Raw genomic sequence first — 18,793 nt, 5'->3', positions numbered from 1 at the left:
GCCAGACCCCATACTACACTCTGCACACCCACTGTCACACTCAATCCTCAAACCACTCTAATCACCAGGTACTAGCATTATCTCTACTTCACAGATGCAGAAATTGCAGCTTGGAGAGTTCACTCCCTAGAATACACATGGGGTGTATGTGGCAGAACCAGGCCTCGGACCTGCTTGGGTCTGCGTCCCTGGCCCGTACCACTGAGCTGGGTCTTCCCCTCTCGGAGTTTTCAGAAACCACACGCAATTGATATCCAGGGTAACAAAAGCTGTTGGGAAACCACTCAGGGAGAGTGAGTCAACTCACATTTGGCAACTCACAGACATGGGGCAGCGTAAGGAGAGTCTCCTGGAACAGCAGCACCATCTAATGGCCATCAGTCAGCAGCTCTTTCCTATCCCTCCCTCCTCCCTCCTCAGGAGGAATGCCACCATCTCTACCTCTCTCCACCCATCAGAAATTTTTTAAACCTGTCGTGGGCACCTAGAGCCTGCCTGTGGCATAGACATTCTATCACTTGTCTTCTCTTCCCTGCTTCCTGCAGGCAGGGCCTGGGGCTTGGTGCAGTCACCTTGAAATAATAAAGCTCGTGATCAAGCCTGGAGGATTAGGAGCTAAACCAGGGTTTCTAACCCTTGGCACTGTTGACATTTTGGGCTAACTAATCCTTTATTGTGGGGGGCTGTCCTGTGTGTTGTGGGATGTTTAACAGCATCCCTGGTCTCTACCCACTAGATGCCAGTAGCGCCCGCCCCCCAAGGAACGTCTCCAGACACTGACAAATGTCCACTGGGAGCACAGTCACCCCTAGCTGAGGACCACTGAGCTAGCTCACCTGGGCTGAAACCCCTTCTCAACTCCTACCTCGCTAGAGCTGTCACCTGGGGCCAGTGACTCAAACTCTCTAGGTGTTAAATGAGGGCACTGACAGCACCTGCCTCGCAGGTTGGTTGTTTCAGACGAAGAGCCCGGGGCTCATGAAGGGCCGGGAAGAGGCTCTGAGTCACACCCTCGTCAGTCGGGCAGTGGGACTGAAGCAGGCAGGTCAGGGGCCAAAGCCACGCCCTTGCATGCTCCTTGGCCACGTTCCTCCTCACCTTGCTGCTTCCATGGCTTATTCTGTTGGCCTATTATTCAGCGACCCAAGCTCTTTAATAACAGGTTATAAAGAAGAAATGCAAACACTCCCAGAACGACAGCAGAGGGGAGCCCTCTCTTAGCTCTTCACAGCACCCTACCACGCAGGGGAAAAAAAATGACATTAGGGAGTGAACTGTGTGCCCCCAAAATTCATATGCTGAAACCCTAACCCTCACCATGACTGTATTTGGAGATGCAGCCTTTCAGGAGGTAATTAAGGTTAAATGAGGTCATAGGGTGGGGCCCTGATCCGAGAAGACTGGTGTCCTTCTAAGAAAAGGAAGAGACACCGGAACTCTCCCTCTCTCCACGTGCACAGAGGAAAGAACACGTGAGGACACAAAGAGAATGTGGCCATTTACAAACCAGGAAGAGAGGCCTCACCCGAAACCCTGATGGCACCATGATCTTGGACTTCCAGCCTGCAGAACTGTGAGAAAATAAATTTCTGTCATCTAAGCTGCCCAGCCTGGGGTATTTTGCTATGGCAGCCCAAGCACACCGAGACACACAGTAAGCACAGACATTCAAACAGCAACATGAACGCCACGGCAAACGACATGCAGCTGACACTCAGAGGTGCGGAGGCAAGTGTCAGGACTGTCCTTACAAAGTGAGGTCTCGTGACTGATATTCTCAAAGAGGATGTTCAAGGTCTGCAACAGCTGAACGCACACGTAGCGGCCTGACTTCTGCCGCAGGATGTTCAAGAAGAAGACGAACATGTTCTTCTCCAGGAAGAAGCTGGGGAGAGAATGGGAAAGCGTCAGTGGTCTGCTTCTACACGTGGAAATGCATGTCGTCCTCTGGTTGCACGCCCAGCACACACGTGTGCACCCCAACAAAGGCATCCGCAGAGCAGCCAGATCACACCACCCGTGTGGCCTTGGCTTCTGCGATACCCAGCTCCCACGATGCTGTCCTCCACCAAGAAAAATGCGACCTTTCAGACTCTCTTCCCGGAATGTGAGAACAGTGCTGATTCTGGGAAGCAGTGAACTCCTAGATTTCTGACAGAGTGGGAAGGATCTTTCCCAACTAAATGATTACACAGTGACCTACCTACACTTATAAACCCAACAAGCAGCATTTTCCATCCAATATTTTATAAGCCTAGTTTTCCTCACTAAGCCTCTTTCCTTTGCTTTCATAGCTTTGAGTGCTCACCAACAACCTGGGAACCAGAGTAATTCCCTACAAAGGGGTAAGATGATGCTGAATATTAAAAGAGTTTGGGTTTCTCAATTAACAAGTCTGTCGTTTCCACATCTAGGGTATGAGAACTGGAAGGAAAGAGAAGGTGCTGATGTGGCCATGGGACCCCAGCTGGTCCCCAAGTCTGCTTTGCCTTTCTTGTCCTGGACGGGACATTTGTCTACATGCAGCCTGGGGGCACTGACTTTGGGGGCACACATTGGCTCTTTTAGTCTTGAAATGCAGACCCCCTAATGCCTGTCTTTAAAGGAAGAAAATGACGTTTCTAGTTTGGTGTTCTCTGTATTCACGCTAAGACCAGGTAATCTCTCATCTGGGATACTCAGAACAATTCCCGGCAGTCCCGTGGGTCTGCTGGTTGACTCAGTGTTTGGTCTCCCTCTTCCCTCTGCTGTCAAGTGGCAGGAACATGGGCCTGGCACTTGCTCAGTGCTGCAGATCTCCTGTTTGAATCCATGAAAGGGTAAATGAATAAATAAATATGACCTTAAAGAGACCTCTAAATTATTTTCCAACTCTGATTCTGGGAGCCCGTGTGCCTACAAATGCCATCCACGTTGATCCCCAGAATATTTCATTCATTGGACCTATCGTGTCTTCCTTTGCGGCAGGTTGTACAAAGCACTGACTCCCAAGTATCACCCAACAAGCTCAGCGCACCCCAAGACCGACTTGGGAACTTGTTAAAATGCTTGTACCTACACCTTGCCCAGGGGTAGATTCCGTAGGTCTAGTGTGAAATCCAGGAGCCTGGATTTTTAAAACTCCCTAGGGTAGTAAGGGGCTCCTTGGAAAAGTGGCTAATTCTAGGGCTGGGGCAGATAAAATGCAAGATGAGCCTGGAGCACCTCAGAGTACCAGAAAGTAAGGAAGTGCTCCAAAAACCAAAAGGATGGGGCTGAGTCAAAGGGACACAGGAAGCGTCCTGAAAGAGCTCCAAGTGCCTGAAGCTGGAACAATGCCAGCAAAACAATAAATAACGTAGTATTGGATTATAATCCAGAGGATAAAATAAATATCCATGAGTCCCTATTGATATACATGTGCCTTGCAGATATTGTGTTTTTCTTACAAATTGAAGGTTTGTGGTGACCTTGTGTTGAGCAAGTCTATTGGCGCCATTTTCCCAACAGCATTATTTTTTAACTGAGGTATGTACATTGTTTCTCAGACACAATGCTATTGGATACTTAACAGACTACAGTACAGTGTAAACATAACTTTTATATACATTGGGACACCAAAAAAATTCGTGTAACTCGCTTTATTGCAATATTTGCCTTATGGCGGTGGCCTGGAACCAAACCTGAAAGATCTTCAAGGGATGCATATAAATAAATGATTGAATAGACAAATAAATGAGGAGAAAAGACAAATCTTCCAGGAAGAAGTATTTCAAACAGTGTATGTAGATACTCCCCCCTTTAAGAAGGTGGAGCTTAATTCCCACGCCCCCAACGTCCAGGTGGGCTGGACTTAGCGACTCACTTTCGAGACTACTGTAGGGGAGGGGGAAAGAGTAACTTTAAAGTAAAAAAGTCTGGCAGACACCACCTGAGCCAAGTGATCAGGTTAACCTCTCCAGGAATCATGTGGATATCAGGAACGTTGACATTCTGGGATGGGAAGGACACTTCCCCTCTGTGACACTCTTCCCCAAAATTCCCAGGCTAATCAGGAGAGAAACCCAGATTGGGGGACATTCTACAGAACAGCTGGTCAGTACTTCTCAAAACTATCAAGGTCATAAAAAACAAGAGAAGACTAAAAACCTGTCACAGACCACAGGACACTGGGGAGACGTGACAACTAAAATGACTGTGGGTGCCTGGATTGGGATCCTGGAGCAGAAAGAGGATGCTAATGGAAAAACGGGTAAATTCCAAATCAAGTCTGGAGTTGACGTAATGGTGATGTTTTAACAAATGCACTCTAGTCATATAAGATATTAACAGGGAAACGGCGTGAGGGGTAAATGGGAACTTTCTGTACAATCTAAATCTAAAATTATCCCCAAACTTAAAAATGGATTAAAAACAAGTTCTCTTGGGGCCTCTGTGGGGCAGTGATTTAAGAATAACTGGGCCTCTAAGAGCTCGGTGGTTTTTCTAAGATGACAGACGGACTCGTCCATTCTAGTAAAGGTGACGCGGTTTCTAATCTTTAACCCAAGGGTCTTTTCTCATTTCCATAAACAGATACCGAGCAACCAACAAATAGTAAATTCCCCATGGGTCCTGAAAGGCAACTAGTCCCGCTTATGAGCAACACCTATTTATTACTCGTGTCTTCCCTTGGGGAACCCAGCCAGTGTCACAGGTCTGCATTTTAAACAATTTGCATTTTCCACAAGTAGCTCCATATTAGCAAACCTCACTGACGAAAATATAGAGCTATCCAGAAAATCAGAACATCTAATAAGAAGCCAGGTTGGAAATGGAACACCTGTATTTGTTTTCAATGGGTTTTTTAAGTGGCCTCAACACTTATAATTGAGATTATTTTATATAAAAATAAAATCTGTGTTTGGTGGTTGTCATAACCCCAATCCTTCTGCACTCAGACGCTGGGACAGGTCTGTTGAGGAAAGTAGTTCATGGGTTACGGCCTTTGCTTTTTAACTGTCCAATAGGGACACCTTTTTTTTTTTAAATAAATTTATTTAGTTATTTATATTTTATTTTTGGCTGCATTGGGTCTTCATTGCTGTGTGCGGGCTTTCTCTAGTTGCGGGAGCGGGGGCTACTCTTTGTTGTGGTGCGTGGGCTACTCAGTGAGGTGGCTTCTCTTGTTGCGGAGCACGTGCTCTAGGTGCGCGGGCTTCAGTAGCTGTGGCACGTGGGCTCAGTAGTTGCGGTACGCGGGCTCTAGAGCGCAGGCTCAGTAGTTGTGGCTCACGGGCTTAGTTGCTCCGTGGCATGTGGCATCTTCCCGGACCAGGGCTCGAACCCGTGTCCCCTGCATTGGCAGGCGGATTCTTAACCACTGCGCCACCAGGGAAGTCCCAATAGGGACACCTTTTAAAATGATCATTTGCTAACATTTCTTGAGTGCCTAACTCTGTATCAGGCACTGGGCAGGGAACTTGCTCTCTCTCACTTAAAGATGAGCAAACTGAGGCGGGCCTGAGACTCTTCACCTAGGAAGTATGAGAGTGAGGAGAAACCCCTCCATGGGCTCTAGGTGTGAGCCGCTGCTTCTCCACTTACCAGCTGTTTGACCTTGAGCATAAAAAGGGGTGGGGATGAGGATAAGGATGGGGATGGGGATGGGGATGAAGATGGGGAAGGGGATGAAGATGGGGAAGGGGATGAAGATGCGGATGGGGAAGGGGATGGGGATAAAGATGGTGATGGTCCTCTACCCTCGGGTAGTTGGGAGACTTAGAAGGATTATCTCATCAAGAGCTCAGCACTGTGGCCACCCATCAGTAAACACAATCAATGTTAGCCCTTAGTGTCTCCACCCAGGGAAGGGTCTTTTCAGTTCAATTAGAATCTAACTACCCAAGACATTTTCTCCTTCCTTTGGGGGAGATAATCAGACATTACTTGGAAAATTATCCATGATATTTTCAGATTTTTCTAGGGACACTCTTTTCCATAACTTTCCCATTTTCAGCAGGCATTTTTACAGTGTTTCAAGGACATTTTAGAGAGGCAGAGAGAGAGGGAGAGAGAGAGATATCTGTGCAGAACCAAATTGGCATCAAATCCTGACATCATCAGGAATGACTCATGGTACACATTTAGAAAAATATTCAAAGGAAGAAGAAGAATCAAAAAACAAAAAACAGGAAACCCTTACTCAAATACAGAGCTGTCATTCTGATCCCCCCAGATCAGAATCTCGGTGATGGATCGGATGGTCTCCACCAGCAAGTTCCTGTTCTGTTCTGTGACGGTGGTGTTTTTGGTCAAAACGTGGTACAGATACCTGAGAGAAAGGAAAAAAAAAGAGAACCAAAGGTTACCAGTTGAAATGTAAGCCAAGCTCAGTGACCATTAGCAACATTTTAGGGACAATTTGGCTGTGCTTTTTACAGACACAGTTGTTAGCACAATTCCCATTCAGAGGAGACATAACTCACCACCTGAGAAAAATGGCAGACAATGCTTCAAAGTGTTAAATAACCAGGGACACACCAACCCAAACTGAGGCAAGACTGTCAAGCTTTTGAAGACAGCCATCCTCAAACTCCAGTGTGTGCAAGAGAATGACGTGGAGAGCTGGACAAAGCGGGGCCACAGAGCCCACCAGAGACTCAGATTTAGCGGCACTGAAGGAAGACCAGGCATTGGCCTTTTTCACTCTCCTGGGTGATTCTGACGCTGACGGAGCAAGTGGAGACACACAGCTCAGTGCCAAAAGCCTAAGACCCGCTGCCTGGCTGATGCAGAGATCAGACGTGGAGTCACACAGCAGGGAGGGTGGTCCCAGAGCCAGTGGCTGGGGCACAAATCAGGTGCCGTCATGATCACCCTTGGAATGCCCTTAATCCCCCATGAAGCACAGAACTGACGGCTCAGGTGAAGTACGTGGCTTGCAGTTCAAGGGCACAGCTCTTATTTGCTGTGTACAGAGTAAAGTGAAGTGGGTCTGAGAGGCGATGGCCATGTATTCAGTACTTCCCCCACCTCAATGTGCAGGGCCAGGCGGGCACGGCCTAGTCCTCGAGGCCCTCTGCCGCTGGTGAGGGCAAAGCCAAAGCATCGCAGAGGCCACTCCCGAGCAGTGCGGGGACTAGCAGCCTGGCGATGCCCCGGGGGCGCCACCTGGTGCGGTTTTAAGAGAGTGTCTCCAGGGCCGGCAGACTGAGGCAACTTCAGCTGTCACGGCTTGGGAAGGAAAAGGGGACAGCAAGAGGGAGCGACTCAGGAAGAGTCACTTCCCGACTTCTTTTCTGGCCACCTTCAGTTTGGGGGTGGGGGACTGGCGAGAGAAAGGCAGGGAAAGACTGGATAGGTCATACCATTGAAGATCTCTAAAAATGGGTAGGATGTAAAGAGGTAGAATCTTGAAAAATGGAACCACAGGAGCCATCTGCTGCTTTAGGGGGTTTTAGTTATTAGTGCTTGTGCTGTTTGCCTAAAGACATACTATAATCAGTTTTTTAAAATCATTTAGTTAATCTAATTAACTAAAACTACATGCAACTTTTAACATGCAATAACTAGCATAGCTCTCCCAAAACAGAACTCTCCAGCACCTGTGCCCAAATCCACCAGCAGGGCCGTGCGTGTGGGGGTGAGGCCAGTGGTCCCCTGTGATTAGGTGACTCTACGGCACTGACCCACCCTGGGATGAATCCAGGGGACCCACTCGTGAATCTATGTCTCCATCTTGCCTCGAGTGCCTCTTCCCCAAAAGGCTCAAAGAGCAGAGTTTTTCAAATTGTGGTTCATGGGCCTCCTGCATCAGAATCACCTGCTTAAGTTGCAGATCCTGGCTTCCGAGCCCGGACTCCCGGAATCTGAGCCCTGGGTGCAGGGCCCCAGATCTGCATTTTGAAGGAGCTCCCACTCACGCCATGGCCGTCAGTGACACTGCCCGTGCAGTGCACAGTGCGCCCCCCACCTGCTGTGACAGGCGTTGTTGGCAACGTGGGGAGAGGCGGATGCTCCCCACTCTGGTGTTTCCTTCTGCGTAGGGGACAACATGCATTAGCACCTCACTGGCACACTCCTGGCCCAGGAGGCAGCAGCCTGGGTAAGTGGGTCTGCTCTGAAGACCCCCCATAGGGACAGGAGAGGTTAAAATCTTGACGATCAGCCCTGACTTCTATTCACTGTGCTTTCTGCCTGGAATACCCCTGCTGCCCTGACCAACCAGCAAACTCTTACTCATATGTCAAAACCCAGCTCAGGCATCTCTTGGTGAAGCCTTCTCTCTGGCACCTCTGTACCCATATGCATTTGCTGCGGCACAGACCACCCTGATTGGCAATGATCTGTCTCCTTTCCTAGACCTGAGCTCCTCAAGGTCAGGAACATCATCTTATTGATCTTGGTGACCCCAAAAGACTCCAGAATATCTGGAACACAGTAGGTGCTCAGTAAATGCTGAATGGGGGAAGGGTGGGGGACCATCTCCATGAATATAAGGTAGATCAGAGCATACAAGACCAAACATAGTCAAGGAGCCAAATGCCAAATACAGCAAGTAGTGGTACAGAGCGGTAGTGAAGAGTTCAAATATTTGGAGTCCAACAGACAGACCTGGGCTTGATTCCTGGCCCTGTCACTTCCTATGAGTGGCCTGGGACAAGGCACTTACTCTCTCTGGGCCTCAGCTTCTACAACCATCAAGGCCTCCTTGCTGGATTGTTCCAGAGATTTGATGTGATAGCACATAGAAAGAGTTGAGCATGGTGCCTGGCACACGGTAAGCGCTCAACAGATGCAGGGCTAGCTGCTACTACTATTATTATAAGGTGGTCGTTATGAGGGGGGCTGTTATTAAAATCATTATTAAATTATACAAAAAATATTCCAAGAACGTAGGAAGGAGAGATCAGGCTGGATCCAAACAGTCATGAAAAGAGGACTTCACTGCAGGAGTTACGGGAAGGTCCAGAGAAACCAGAGCAGGAAGTGGAACGTTTGGTGTTAGCTGGGTGATGTCAAGCAAATTACTTAATCTCTGTACCTCAGTTATCTCACCTGTAAAATGGGAGCGGCAATAGCACCTAAATACTTTAGTACCTACCCATCATGGTGTCGTTAGGAACAAACAAGTAAAAAGGTAGGTAACTAACCTGGCAGTTCCCATGGATGATACAAGTGCCAGCTATTACTGTTGTTATCATTGCCTTCACTAAATAACCCCTCAAAAAAAATTCTAGTAACTATGAGGAGGCCCTTACAGACAAACCCAGGGGAAGGGCAGGGTGTTAAGTCTTGAAAAGAAGATTCTAGGCACCCCCACGTGCGGTGCATGGCCTACATGCCTGGCCCTGTGTGCGGGCCTTCCTGTGACCCTCATACTCGCAGTAACCTGGGGCCGTGCACATCACTAGCACGGCACAGGCCAGGACAGGAACTGAGGGACGCTCGGCAGCTCATCTGCAGCCAAAGGGCAGAGGCTGGCTCAGAGGGCTCCAGCCAATCCCCCTCCTCGGCAGGGCTTGCTGCGCTCTGCCTTTCTCAGTGGCGCCATCTGCTGGCGCGTGGTGATGCCGCACCGGGGTTTCACCGCATGACCACGCATGAAGTTGGGTACCTTTTCACATGTTCAGAACCATTTAAATATCTACTTTTGTGAGGTGCCTGTGCTAGTTTTTTGCCCATTTTTCCTAGGTAGCGAACCTTTTTTCTTATTAATTTGATGGAGTTTATGCATTCTGAATACAAATCCTTTACTGGATATACCTATGGCAAACATTTTCTCTGAATGTGGCTTGCCTTTTCACTCTCTTTACAGTGGTCTTTTGATGAGCAAAAGTTCCTAATTTTAATGCGGTCCAGTTTATCAATCTTTCCCTTGGATAGTGTTTTTTGTATCAACCTTAAGACATCCTTACCTACCCCAAGGTCATGAAGAAATGCTGTTTTCTTCTTTTCAAAAGTTACTATTTTACCTTTCACATTTTGACTTAGAGTACATTTGAAACTCATTTTTGCGTATGGTGTAAGATACTGGCCAAAATTCATTTTTTCCATATGGCTATCTAGTTGATTCAGCATCATTCACTGAAAAGGTCCTCATTTCTCCAAAGCACACCGATGTCACCATTGCCATTAATCAGGTGACCACACATGGGACTCTTTCTGGATGCTCTAGTTCCACTGATCTATTTGTTTACCTTTGTGCCAACACCATGCTGTCTGATCACTGCAGCTTTAAAATAAATCTTGCAATGTGATAATGTAAGTCTTCCAACTTCTTTCCTTCTGGTTTTTTTTTTTTATTATTATATTGGCTATTCTTGGTCCTTTGAATTTCCATATAAATTTAAAAATCACCTTCTCAATTTCCACAAAAATACCTGCTAAGATTTCCTTTAAGACTGCCCTAAATCTATAGCTAAATATGGATAGAACTGACATCTTTTGGAGAGTGTAACACGATGACATTTACATTTCCTTCAAGGTTTGCTGGATAGGGGACTTGCACATCTTTTGTGAGATTTATTCCTAGGTATTTGATGGGTTTTTTGATGCTGTTGTAAATGGGAGTGTTTTAAACTACTCGTTTTCTAAATGTTTGTTGTTGGTAGATGGAAACACCCGCTAGATCTCAAGCTCTGAATTCCCACCGCACTGGCCCATCTTTTCGCCCTCACGATGCCCTAGCACACTGTTTTTGGTAATCTTTTTGGAAGAGACCCTCGATATATGTTTGCTTAAATGTAGTGGGGGAAAAAAAGAAAGAAAGCTGAATGGATTAAAGATTAATATTTTAATGCTGCGTCTAACTCCAGGGCTTTGGAAGATCAAGTAATTCAACTACCTCAGAGATACTAATATAGTTTAATAACTTTTTGGTTTTAAACGTAACACTCATTTTAGAAAGGTTGGAAACCTCAACAACAACAAAAAAGAGAAATGGCAATGGTCAATCATGCCACTGCCCAGAGATGACCACTGCTGGAGTTGCAATCTATTTCCTCGGGTCTTTTTCTTTGCTATGGATATTATTGGAGTTGAGCTCATGCTGTATGTCCATTACCATGCCCACCTTTTTTCCCACCTCTGGCTAAAATAAAAGCATTTTTGTTATTGGCAACTGTTCTCAAGCATCAGTAGTGACTACGCAGTACACCACTGAAAGGACGGCACAGCAGTTCCTGGGCATTAGATTCCTAATTGTTCAGGTGATCAACAAGGTTACAACAGCCATCTCTATGTGCAAGGCTGTGTTCCCTATCTAGATAAGATTCCAAGGACAGTGACAGATTTTTCTCTTACAATGATAACTGTTACAACGATAACATTTTCTCTCAAACTCTATGTGTGTACATTTTTACCATCATCATCATAAAAACAGTTGCAGCCTCCTGGGCTTTCCTGGTGGTGCAGTGGTTGGGTGCCCGTCTGCCAATGCAGGGGACACGGGTTCGAGCCCTGGTCTGGGAAGATCCCACATGCCGCGGAGCAACTAAGCCCGTGCGCCACAACTACTAAGCCTGCGCTCTAGAGCCCGCAAGCCTAGAGCCCATGCTCCACAACAAAGAGAGGTCACTGCAATGAGAAGCCCGCGCACCACAGCGAAGAGTGGCCCCCGCTTGTTGCAACTAGAGAAAGCCTGCGTGTAGCAATGAAAACCCAATGCAGCCAAAAATAAATAAATTAATTAATTTTAAAAAATAAATAAATAAAAATAAAAACAGTTGCAGTCTCCTATTGCCAGGCCCTGTTCTGAATGCTTCAGATGTGTTCACTCATTAAACCCTTACAACAATCCTGCAGGGCTGATGATCTGGGGAGCTGAGGCTCTGGGAGGCTAGGACCTGCCCAGAGTCCCAACAGAAGGACAGGGCACCAAGGCAGTAATCCCTTGCTTGTAACCATTATAGTATAGAAGATGCAAACAATGAGTTAAACACTTTTATTAGCCAAGCATTTCCATGAAGTTATGAATGCCTAGCACACAAGACAACCAAATAAACAAACTGAAAAGGCATGACAACACTATTCAGATCTCAAGATAAGTGCTTATCACTGACCCTTTTTCCACTTCATTGGAAAAGAGCCGGCATTATCATATCTCCAGAGAAAGTTCTGCAGAATGTAGAACCCCAATTTCAGACTCTTGCACATGAGCAAACTTTACTTTGAGAGACAAGCTTAGGAGTTTGAAACGCCTGGAGACAGAAAAACTGCAGCCTGTTATCAACGTGCAACGAACACATTAGAGGCTCATCACCAAGGACTACGGGCTGTAAACAAATCCCTCCTCCACAGACTCTGCTTTCTCAAGACACTCACTGATTTCACAAGTTAAACTATTACAGTTAATAATAATTATGTCCACTTCAGAGACAGACATACTAAATTCAAATTCATACAAGTTTTATGACTTGTGTCATGCCTCTTAGGATGCTCCCATTGGAAGATACTGAAACATGAGCAAGCTAGAGTGTGAGGAAGGATAGGGCCTAGGGGGGCTGGAAACCCACTCCCCCGAAGCACATCCCCCAGATAACAAGGTCTGGGGTGAGGGGACACGGAGCCTGTGTCTGTGTGGCCTCCTCAGCACAGCACCAGGGCAGACAGCTCCCAGAGGGTCCTACTCTGTGTCCTGAAAACCCCCATTTGGTCAGGATCCAGCCCTCTGGCCAGCAGGACAAGGAGAAGCTCCAAGCAGGGTGGAATCGGACTAGAAGACTAGCAGAAGGTGTTAAAGGCGGTGCTTCTCCTGATGAATCACCCCTGAAAGATGTCAAACTGGGCCAGCGGGTGAGGCCGGGACTGAGACGCTGAGATGCCGGGGAGCCGGCAATCACGGCGAGAACGTAGCAGGGCTTTCAGCCCTAGAAAAAGTCACAGCTCTGGCACAGGCGCTGTGCCCAAACTGGCAAGAGCAAACTGCTGTTAAGAAAAGTCAGGCCAGAACTCGCCTCTTTTGTTCATCCTATGACGAATTCTTGTTGATCTTTTACTGCGTGCTAGGCCCTGTACCGGCATCTGACAACTTCCACGTGAACAAGCCACCCAGGCCTCTGTCCTCACAAAGCTTACGTTCAAATCTGGGAGTAGCAAACAAACATATATTCAAGTAAGACCATTTCTGATAGCGAAAGGTCATGCCTGAGGAGCCCTGGCCAGCTTCTTGGGGATCTAACTCACAGGTGGGATAAAGCTTGACGAGCCCAGAGCACCTACCAGCTGGTCTAACTCTTTGGCTATGAGAAGACCTTATGATAACATGCTGAGTGAGACGGTGGGAGCAAGAACAGGAGAAGCTACAGATGACGGTAAAACTTCTTGTTGGCTTAAGTCACCAGGGCAATTTTTATGAAAGAATTGTTTAGGTTTGTTTTGTTTTGTTCTGTTTTTTGTGGCCATGCCACGCAGCTTGTGGGATCTTAGTTCCCGGACCACAGATTGAACCCGGGCCACCGCAGTAAAAGTGCTGAGTCCTAACCACTGGACTGCCAGGGAATTCCCAAGAATTGGTATTTTAAGGATACAGTTAGGCATCTGGAGAGAGCACAGGTGCAGACAGGTGAGGTGTGTGCAACAGTGAGGGAGAGAAGGACCATCAACGTGAAATGGCACAAGAAACACCCCGGGGTTACTGCAGGCACTACCCTCACGTACTATAAGACAGAAGCAGGCCCTGAGGGGACGGTCCTCCAATCCATTCTCCAAACTTCGGCCAGACCACAGCACACGGCTCCCCACTGTTCTCAGTCTAGTGTCCAAATTCCTCAACAGGATTTACAAGGCCCAGTGGGACCTAGGCTCTGTGACCTCTCCCGCCTCATGGCTCTGCTCTCGGGCCCTACACACCCCCTTGCCCTGTGTCTCTCTCCTGCAGGCTTCTCAAACGCTGTTTCCTCTGCCTGCAGCATCCCCCCTTCCAGCCTGCCCCCTACTGCCTGTAACAACCACTCATCCTTTATGTCTCCATGTAAATGGGTGTCTGCCTACCAAGGATGCTCCTGGCTCCCCAGCTGGGGTGAGAGGGTCTTCATCTGTGCTCCCAAGCTTAGATGGGTGGGAACAGTCTGGAGCGCTCTGATGGCCTGGGGGAACTTTAGACTTGACATGATGGATGCCTCGGACTCACTATGAGTGATACGATGAATATGATACTCTAAGAAAATGAATCTGGCGATACTGTACCCCAAGCTCTAAAACTAATCAGTGTTATCTTAGGCAAAAGTTGAATATACCAAGAGTAGGTGAATGTCTGCCTGCTGGGTATACATTCCTCTTCTCCCTAACTTTCCTACGCTGAACCATCCCTTTCTCTCATTCTCTGTCCACTAGCTTGGAAGGAGCTGATGCCACCCTGACTCCAGGGAAGGGCCACTTAGAGTACCCCATGCCCCCCTGTCACAGTGACTAGCTCAGGGGCGGGCATGAGACCCCAGGCTGGTTCAATGGTGCTCATTTCTGGACTTCTGCTGGCAATATTAAGAAAAGAAGCTCTCTTTTTCCCAGGGGTTGCTAAGCTGATACGATGTAAGCCTGGAGCATGCTGAGAATGACACCAACCCAGAAGAAAGCGGAGACAAGAACTGGAAAGAAGCACATACAGACAACTTCGTCTGAACACTGAGACTCAGCCGTGGCTTAGCTAGGACAGCCTGTTCAGTGGCAAGAGCCAATCAGTTCCATTTGGGGCTTAAGGCAATTCCAGCTGGGCTTCTGTCACTTAAAACCAAGAATCTTGACCCATACACAAAGGCGATTAGAATTAAGGCAACAACACAACCCAACACCAAGAAAGTTCTAGCAGTTTGTGGACTCGCCGTCCCTAGTGAAGGTGATGCTTCAGTGGCAATCAGGCAACTCCAGCAGTCAAGGTTTCTGCTTGTCAATGTCACAGCCTTGCCACTAGTCTGGGCAATAAACCACCCATGATGTGTAGCAAATGACCTCTTACTATTTCAATCTGCCTCAACTAAATCACTAACTCCATTCAGTAGACAGAGACCACAGTACACAGCTTTCCATTATCTAGCAAAAGTAAAACCCTGTCTTACAGGAAGATTCCTTTCCAGTTTGAAAGCCAGGAATGTTATGAATAATGTGGTTCAAAAAGGGTTTCCAGCTCTCCCTACTATCTTCTCAATTGTTCTGTAAATCTCAAACTGTTCTTAACAGTAAAGTCTATATAAAAAAAAAAAAAAAAAGGAAGAGGGTTCCCAGATGCTTTGTGTGCCCCCCTCCCAAAACTGTCAATTCTAAATTCGTTTAAATATCTTAATCTCTCCTCTCTACCCACACTGCCCTAGGTCAGGGCAACAGTGTATTAGGAACTGTCACTTGTCACTGGTAGAGTGACCAATTAGTACTGGCTGCCCAGGACTTTCCCAGGTTTAGCACTGAAAGTCCCACATCCTGGGAAACCCCTTAGTCCCAGGCGCCCCGCAACGGTTGGTGGCCCTCCGTATCAGAGGAAGCCCAAGCCCTGTTCTACCTCCAGCCTTGTGTCCCATAACTACCAGCCCCACTTTGACACTCCACAAACCCCAGGGCCGCCCCCACATCCCGCTGCTGCACATGGCGGCTCCTGCTCATCCTTGACAACTCTGCTCCGGCTGCCTACCCCAGACAGCTTCCAAGAAGGGTTCCCACCGAGCCCTGAACCTACGGTGGTCCCAGCACTTGTCATACCACAGTCACTGGCTCTATGGCTATCTCCCCCACCAGCCAGCGAGCTCCCTCAGGGAATGGGCTGTTCTGTGCCCAAGCATCGGGGTGGGCACTAGCTGTTTATGGCACTCTTTCCCAAGTCGCTTTGGGGTCTTCTAAGCCCCCCTCCAACACACAAATCGCCAGGTTCTTCAGGCTACAGTATGGATTCAGCTGATCCGCCAGATCCGGGGCAGGCAGCTCTGGTTTCCAAAAAGCACCCAACAGCCGTGTGACCTAAACAATGAACCTGGGCAGTTCCCAGGCTACTTCAAAGGAACCTGAGAACCTTTACCATTCCCTGGCTGGGCAGAGGGCGAAGACGGCCATTGGGCAGTGAGACTCAGCCAAGTTGAAAGTCTTCCCAAACTGACTTTTAGGAAATTTTACTCAAAAAGACAGTGTAATGAGTGCAAACACTGAAGTCAAATCCTGGCTTTGACACTTTTCAGCTGTTGTCACATTGGACAAGTGACTGAACCTCTTTGGACCTTAATTTCCAGTCTAAAAAATGGAAACAATAATATTTCTGACAACTCCTAAGACTTGTGAGGACTAAAGGAAATAACACACAGGAATTCCTTAACAAGCACCTGGCACCGAAAATGCATTCAATAATTACTAAAGTAATTTAAAAGGGCTAGAGTCAGGCAGAGTTAGGTGAGAGCTTGCAGGTACCTGGATGCTGGCAGCAGGCCCAACCTCCTTTAGATATCCCTCCTCCCCTTCTCGGCCTCATCCACCCACTCTCTAAATTCCTGAAATCTCTAAGCCTCTCCCTTTCCCGTCCAGCTGCCCTCCCTACACAGCCCCATGCTTGCCCTAGGCCTCTCTCCTCCCCATGTCCTCTCTCATCAACACCTCCCAAAACCATTCCTTATTACATAATGATCCCTCCTGCCGCCCACTCTTTGAGACCCACAAACATTTATTAAACACCTGCTCCATGCTAGAAAGGACACAGCTGAGAATTACAGCACCCCTACCCCCAGCCAAATGAGAAGCCCCCATCTAACTTCCCTCCCACCAACACTTTCCAGGGGCCCCTGTCTTCCTGCTACTGTTCCCTGCCCGCCCTCTCCATCCTTCTTTCCCATTAGTAATCCTGGGAGCTCCTTCTGGAAATCAGCCAATTTCTTACCACCAAAGGTTTGCCTACTCCCCCACTCTGTCCCCCCACCCCCCAACACTATATTTTCCTCCCTGAAGTCATTCCCTCTTCAAAGGTCTCTATTTTCCTTCACCTCCACACCCCCTCCTGCAAAAAAATCCTAGGCTCTGCCTGCATGCTCTGCACCTCTCCCCGATTCATTAATTTTTTTCATTCTTTAAGTATCTATTGAGCTCCTACTGTGTGCGAGGCTCAGAGCTAGATGCTGGGAATACAGCTTTGAGCAAAACAAGCCGTCTCTGCCCTCCTGGAAGTACCAGTTTAATAGCAAACAGAAAAGCGGTAAAAAACAAAAACAAAACAGGATAATTGCAGATAGTGGAGATTAATCAAATGAATGAAATCAAGAGAAAGATCTAACAGAAAGGAATTGAGGCAGGGGAGGCACTTTAGGTAGGGTGGTCTGGGAAGGCCTTGCCCAGCTGATAAACAGTTACCATTATTGGCCACCAACTGTATAACAGACACTGGATCGATCTCTTTCCACGCACAATATTACTGAATCCTTGCACAATGTTCACCATCCCCATTTGCAGACAAGAAATCAGAGGCTCAGAGAGGTGAAACAATTTGTCCAAGGTCACACAGCCCTTAAATGGTGGAATCAGGATTTGAATGCCAGTCTGACTGCAAAGCCACTCTGTGTACTCCTGCTTCCCAGGACCACCTTTGCCACCTGCCTCCCTCGGAGCTCTACTTCTGACGCTTTAGACTCCCCTAAGAAACTAGTTTGTTTTTAAATTATTGTCCTTTATTGAGCACTTGTAGAAGCTTCCAGCTTTACATACATTCTCTGACCCTACCCTCAAAACAATCGTAGAAAGCAGGTGCTCTCACTATATCCATTTTACAACTGAGGAAACTGAGGCCTAAATTCATACGCTTAAGTTCAAACCCACATCTGTCTGACTCCAGGATCCAGACCTCTGACCCGTAAGCTGTCCAGCCTAAGAAGTACCACCCCGGGGAAGCTTGGTGCCCATCGTCCGGCCCCAGCAAGAACGAAGTCTGCATCCGTAAACGGAAATCTCATCCCCTTACTTTACAGATGGGGATACTGAGACTCTGAGAAGCGGAGCGACTTGCCCAAGGTCACACAGAGAGGAGCTACGGGGTCAGGGTTCGAACCCAGGCGCCCTAAGTCCAGAGCCCTAGCGCTTAACCACCGCACAGCCTTTCCCGAGCGCCTCTCTCGGCCCTCCGCCTCCGCTCTCACACTTCCCAGCGCCCCCGGCCAGGAGCTATGCGCCTCCATCCCCAAGTCCAGCCCCGCGGCCTCCCCCTTCTGCCCCCAGTACACTCACTTGAGGTGGTCCAAGGAGTGGATATTGCGGGAAGACTTGCCATGGCCCCCGCCCACCCAGCTCCGCGAGCGGCCAAACATGTCGGCGGCCCCGGCCAGTCGCTTGCCTCACGGTCTCATGCCCAAGCGGCCGAGCGGCCGGGCGCCCGCGGCGGCGGCACAAGCGGAGAAGGCAGCGGCGGAGGTGCTGGAGAGACGGCCAACCACCTTCCCCCCCGGCCCACAGTCCAGCACTGACATTCAGCCGGAACCGGCCCTTCGACCGCCGCGCTTTACGGCGCCGTCAAGAGGAACGCTGGGAAATGCAGTTCTCCCGCGAGGCCCCCGCTGACTAGACTCTGCGAAGGAACTACAAGGCCCGGTGTGCATCACGAAACTTCAGGCCAGCGGCCTTGGAAAAGAGGCGGAGCGAGAAGAGGACAGTCCGCAGTATCTTAGGGATAGGCGGGAATGGGAAACCTATGGGCGGAGCCCTGAGAAATGAATCCGTGAAGATTGGGGAATAAAAGTTACCACAATATTAACAATTATTACCTTTATGATAAGAATAAGAATAGCTGTTGCTTGGCGTATGCCGCGTGCCACTGTCCTAAGCGCTTTACATATATTGTTATTTAATTCTCACAACATCCCTGTGAGGTGAGTACTACTAT

General features: G+C 48.2%; 1 protein-coding gene across 4 annotated transcripts in view; it reads right to left on the bottom strand.

Moving 5' to 3' along the window:
- Positions 1-18,389, bottom strand: part of CLEC16A (C-type lectin domain containing 16A) — a 209,345-nt gene extending 190,956 nt beyond the window's left edge. For all 4 annotated transcript variants that reach the window (XM_059898662.1, XM_059898664.1, XM_059898663.1 and 1 more), the window contains exons 1-3: positions 18,142-18,389; positions 6,164-6,292; positions 1,752-1,885 (exon numbers count right to left, since the gene is read on the bottom strand). In XM_059898662.1, coding sequence (XP_059754645.1) covers positions 1,752-1,885; positions 6,164-6,292; positions 18,142-18,221 — 343 coding nt within the window. In that variant the 5' untranslated portion in view covers positions 18,222-18,389. The remainder of the gene's footprint in view (positions 1-1,751; positions 1,886-6,163; positions 6,293-18,141) is intronic.
- Positions 18,390-18,793: the final 404 nt, after the last annotated feature.

This window comes from Balaenoptera ricei, chromosome 15 (assembly GCF_028023285.1).
Source record: "Balaenoptera ricei isolate mBalRic1 chromosome 15, mBalRic1.hap2, whole genome shotgun sequence".
NCBI classification, from domain to species: Eukaryota; Metazoa; Chordata; class Mammalia; order Artiodactyla; family Balaenopteridae; genus Balaenoptera; species Balaenoptera ricei.
This window is presented reverse-complemented; position numbering and strand designations above follow the sequence as displayed.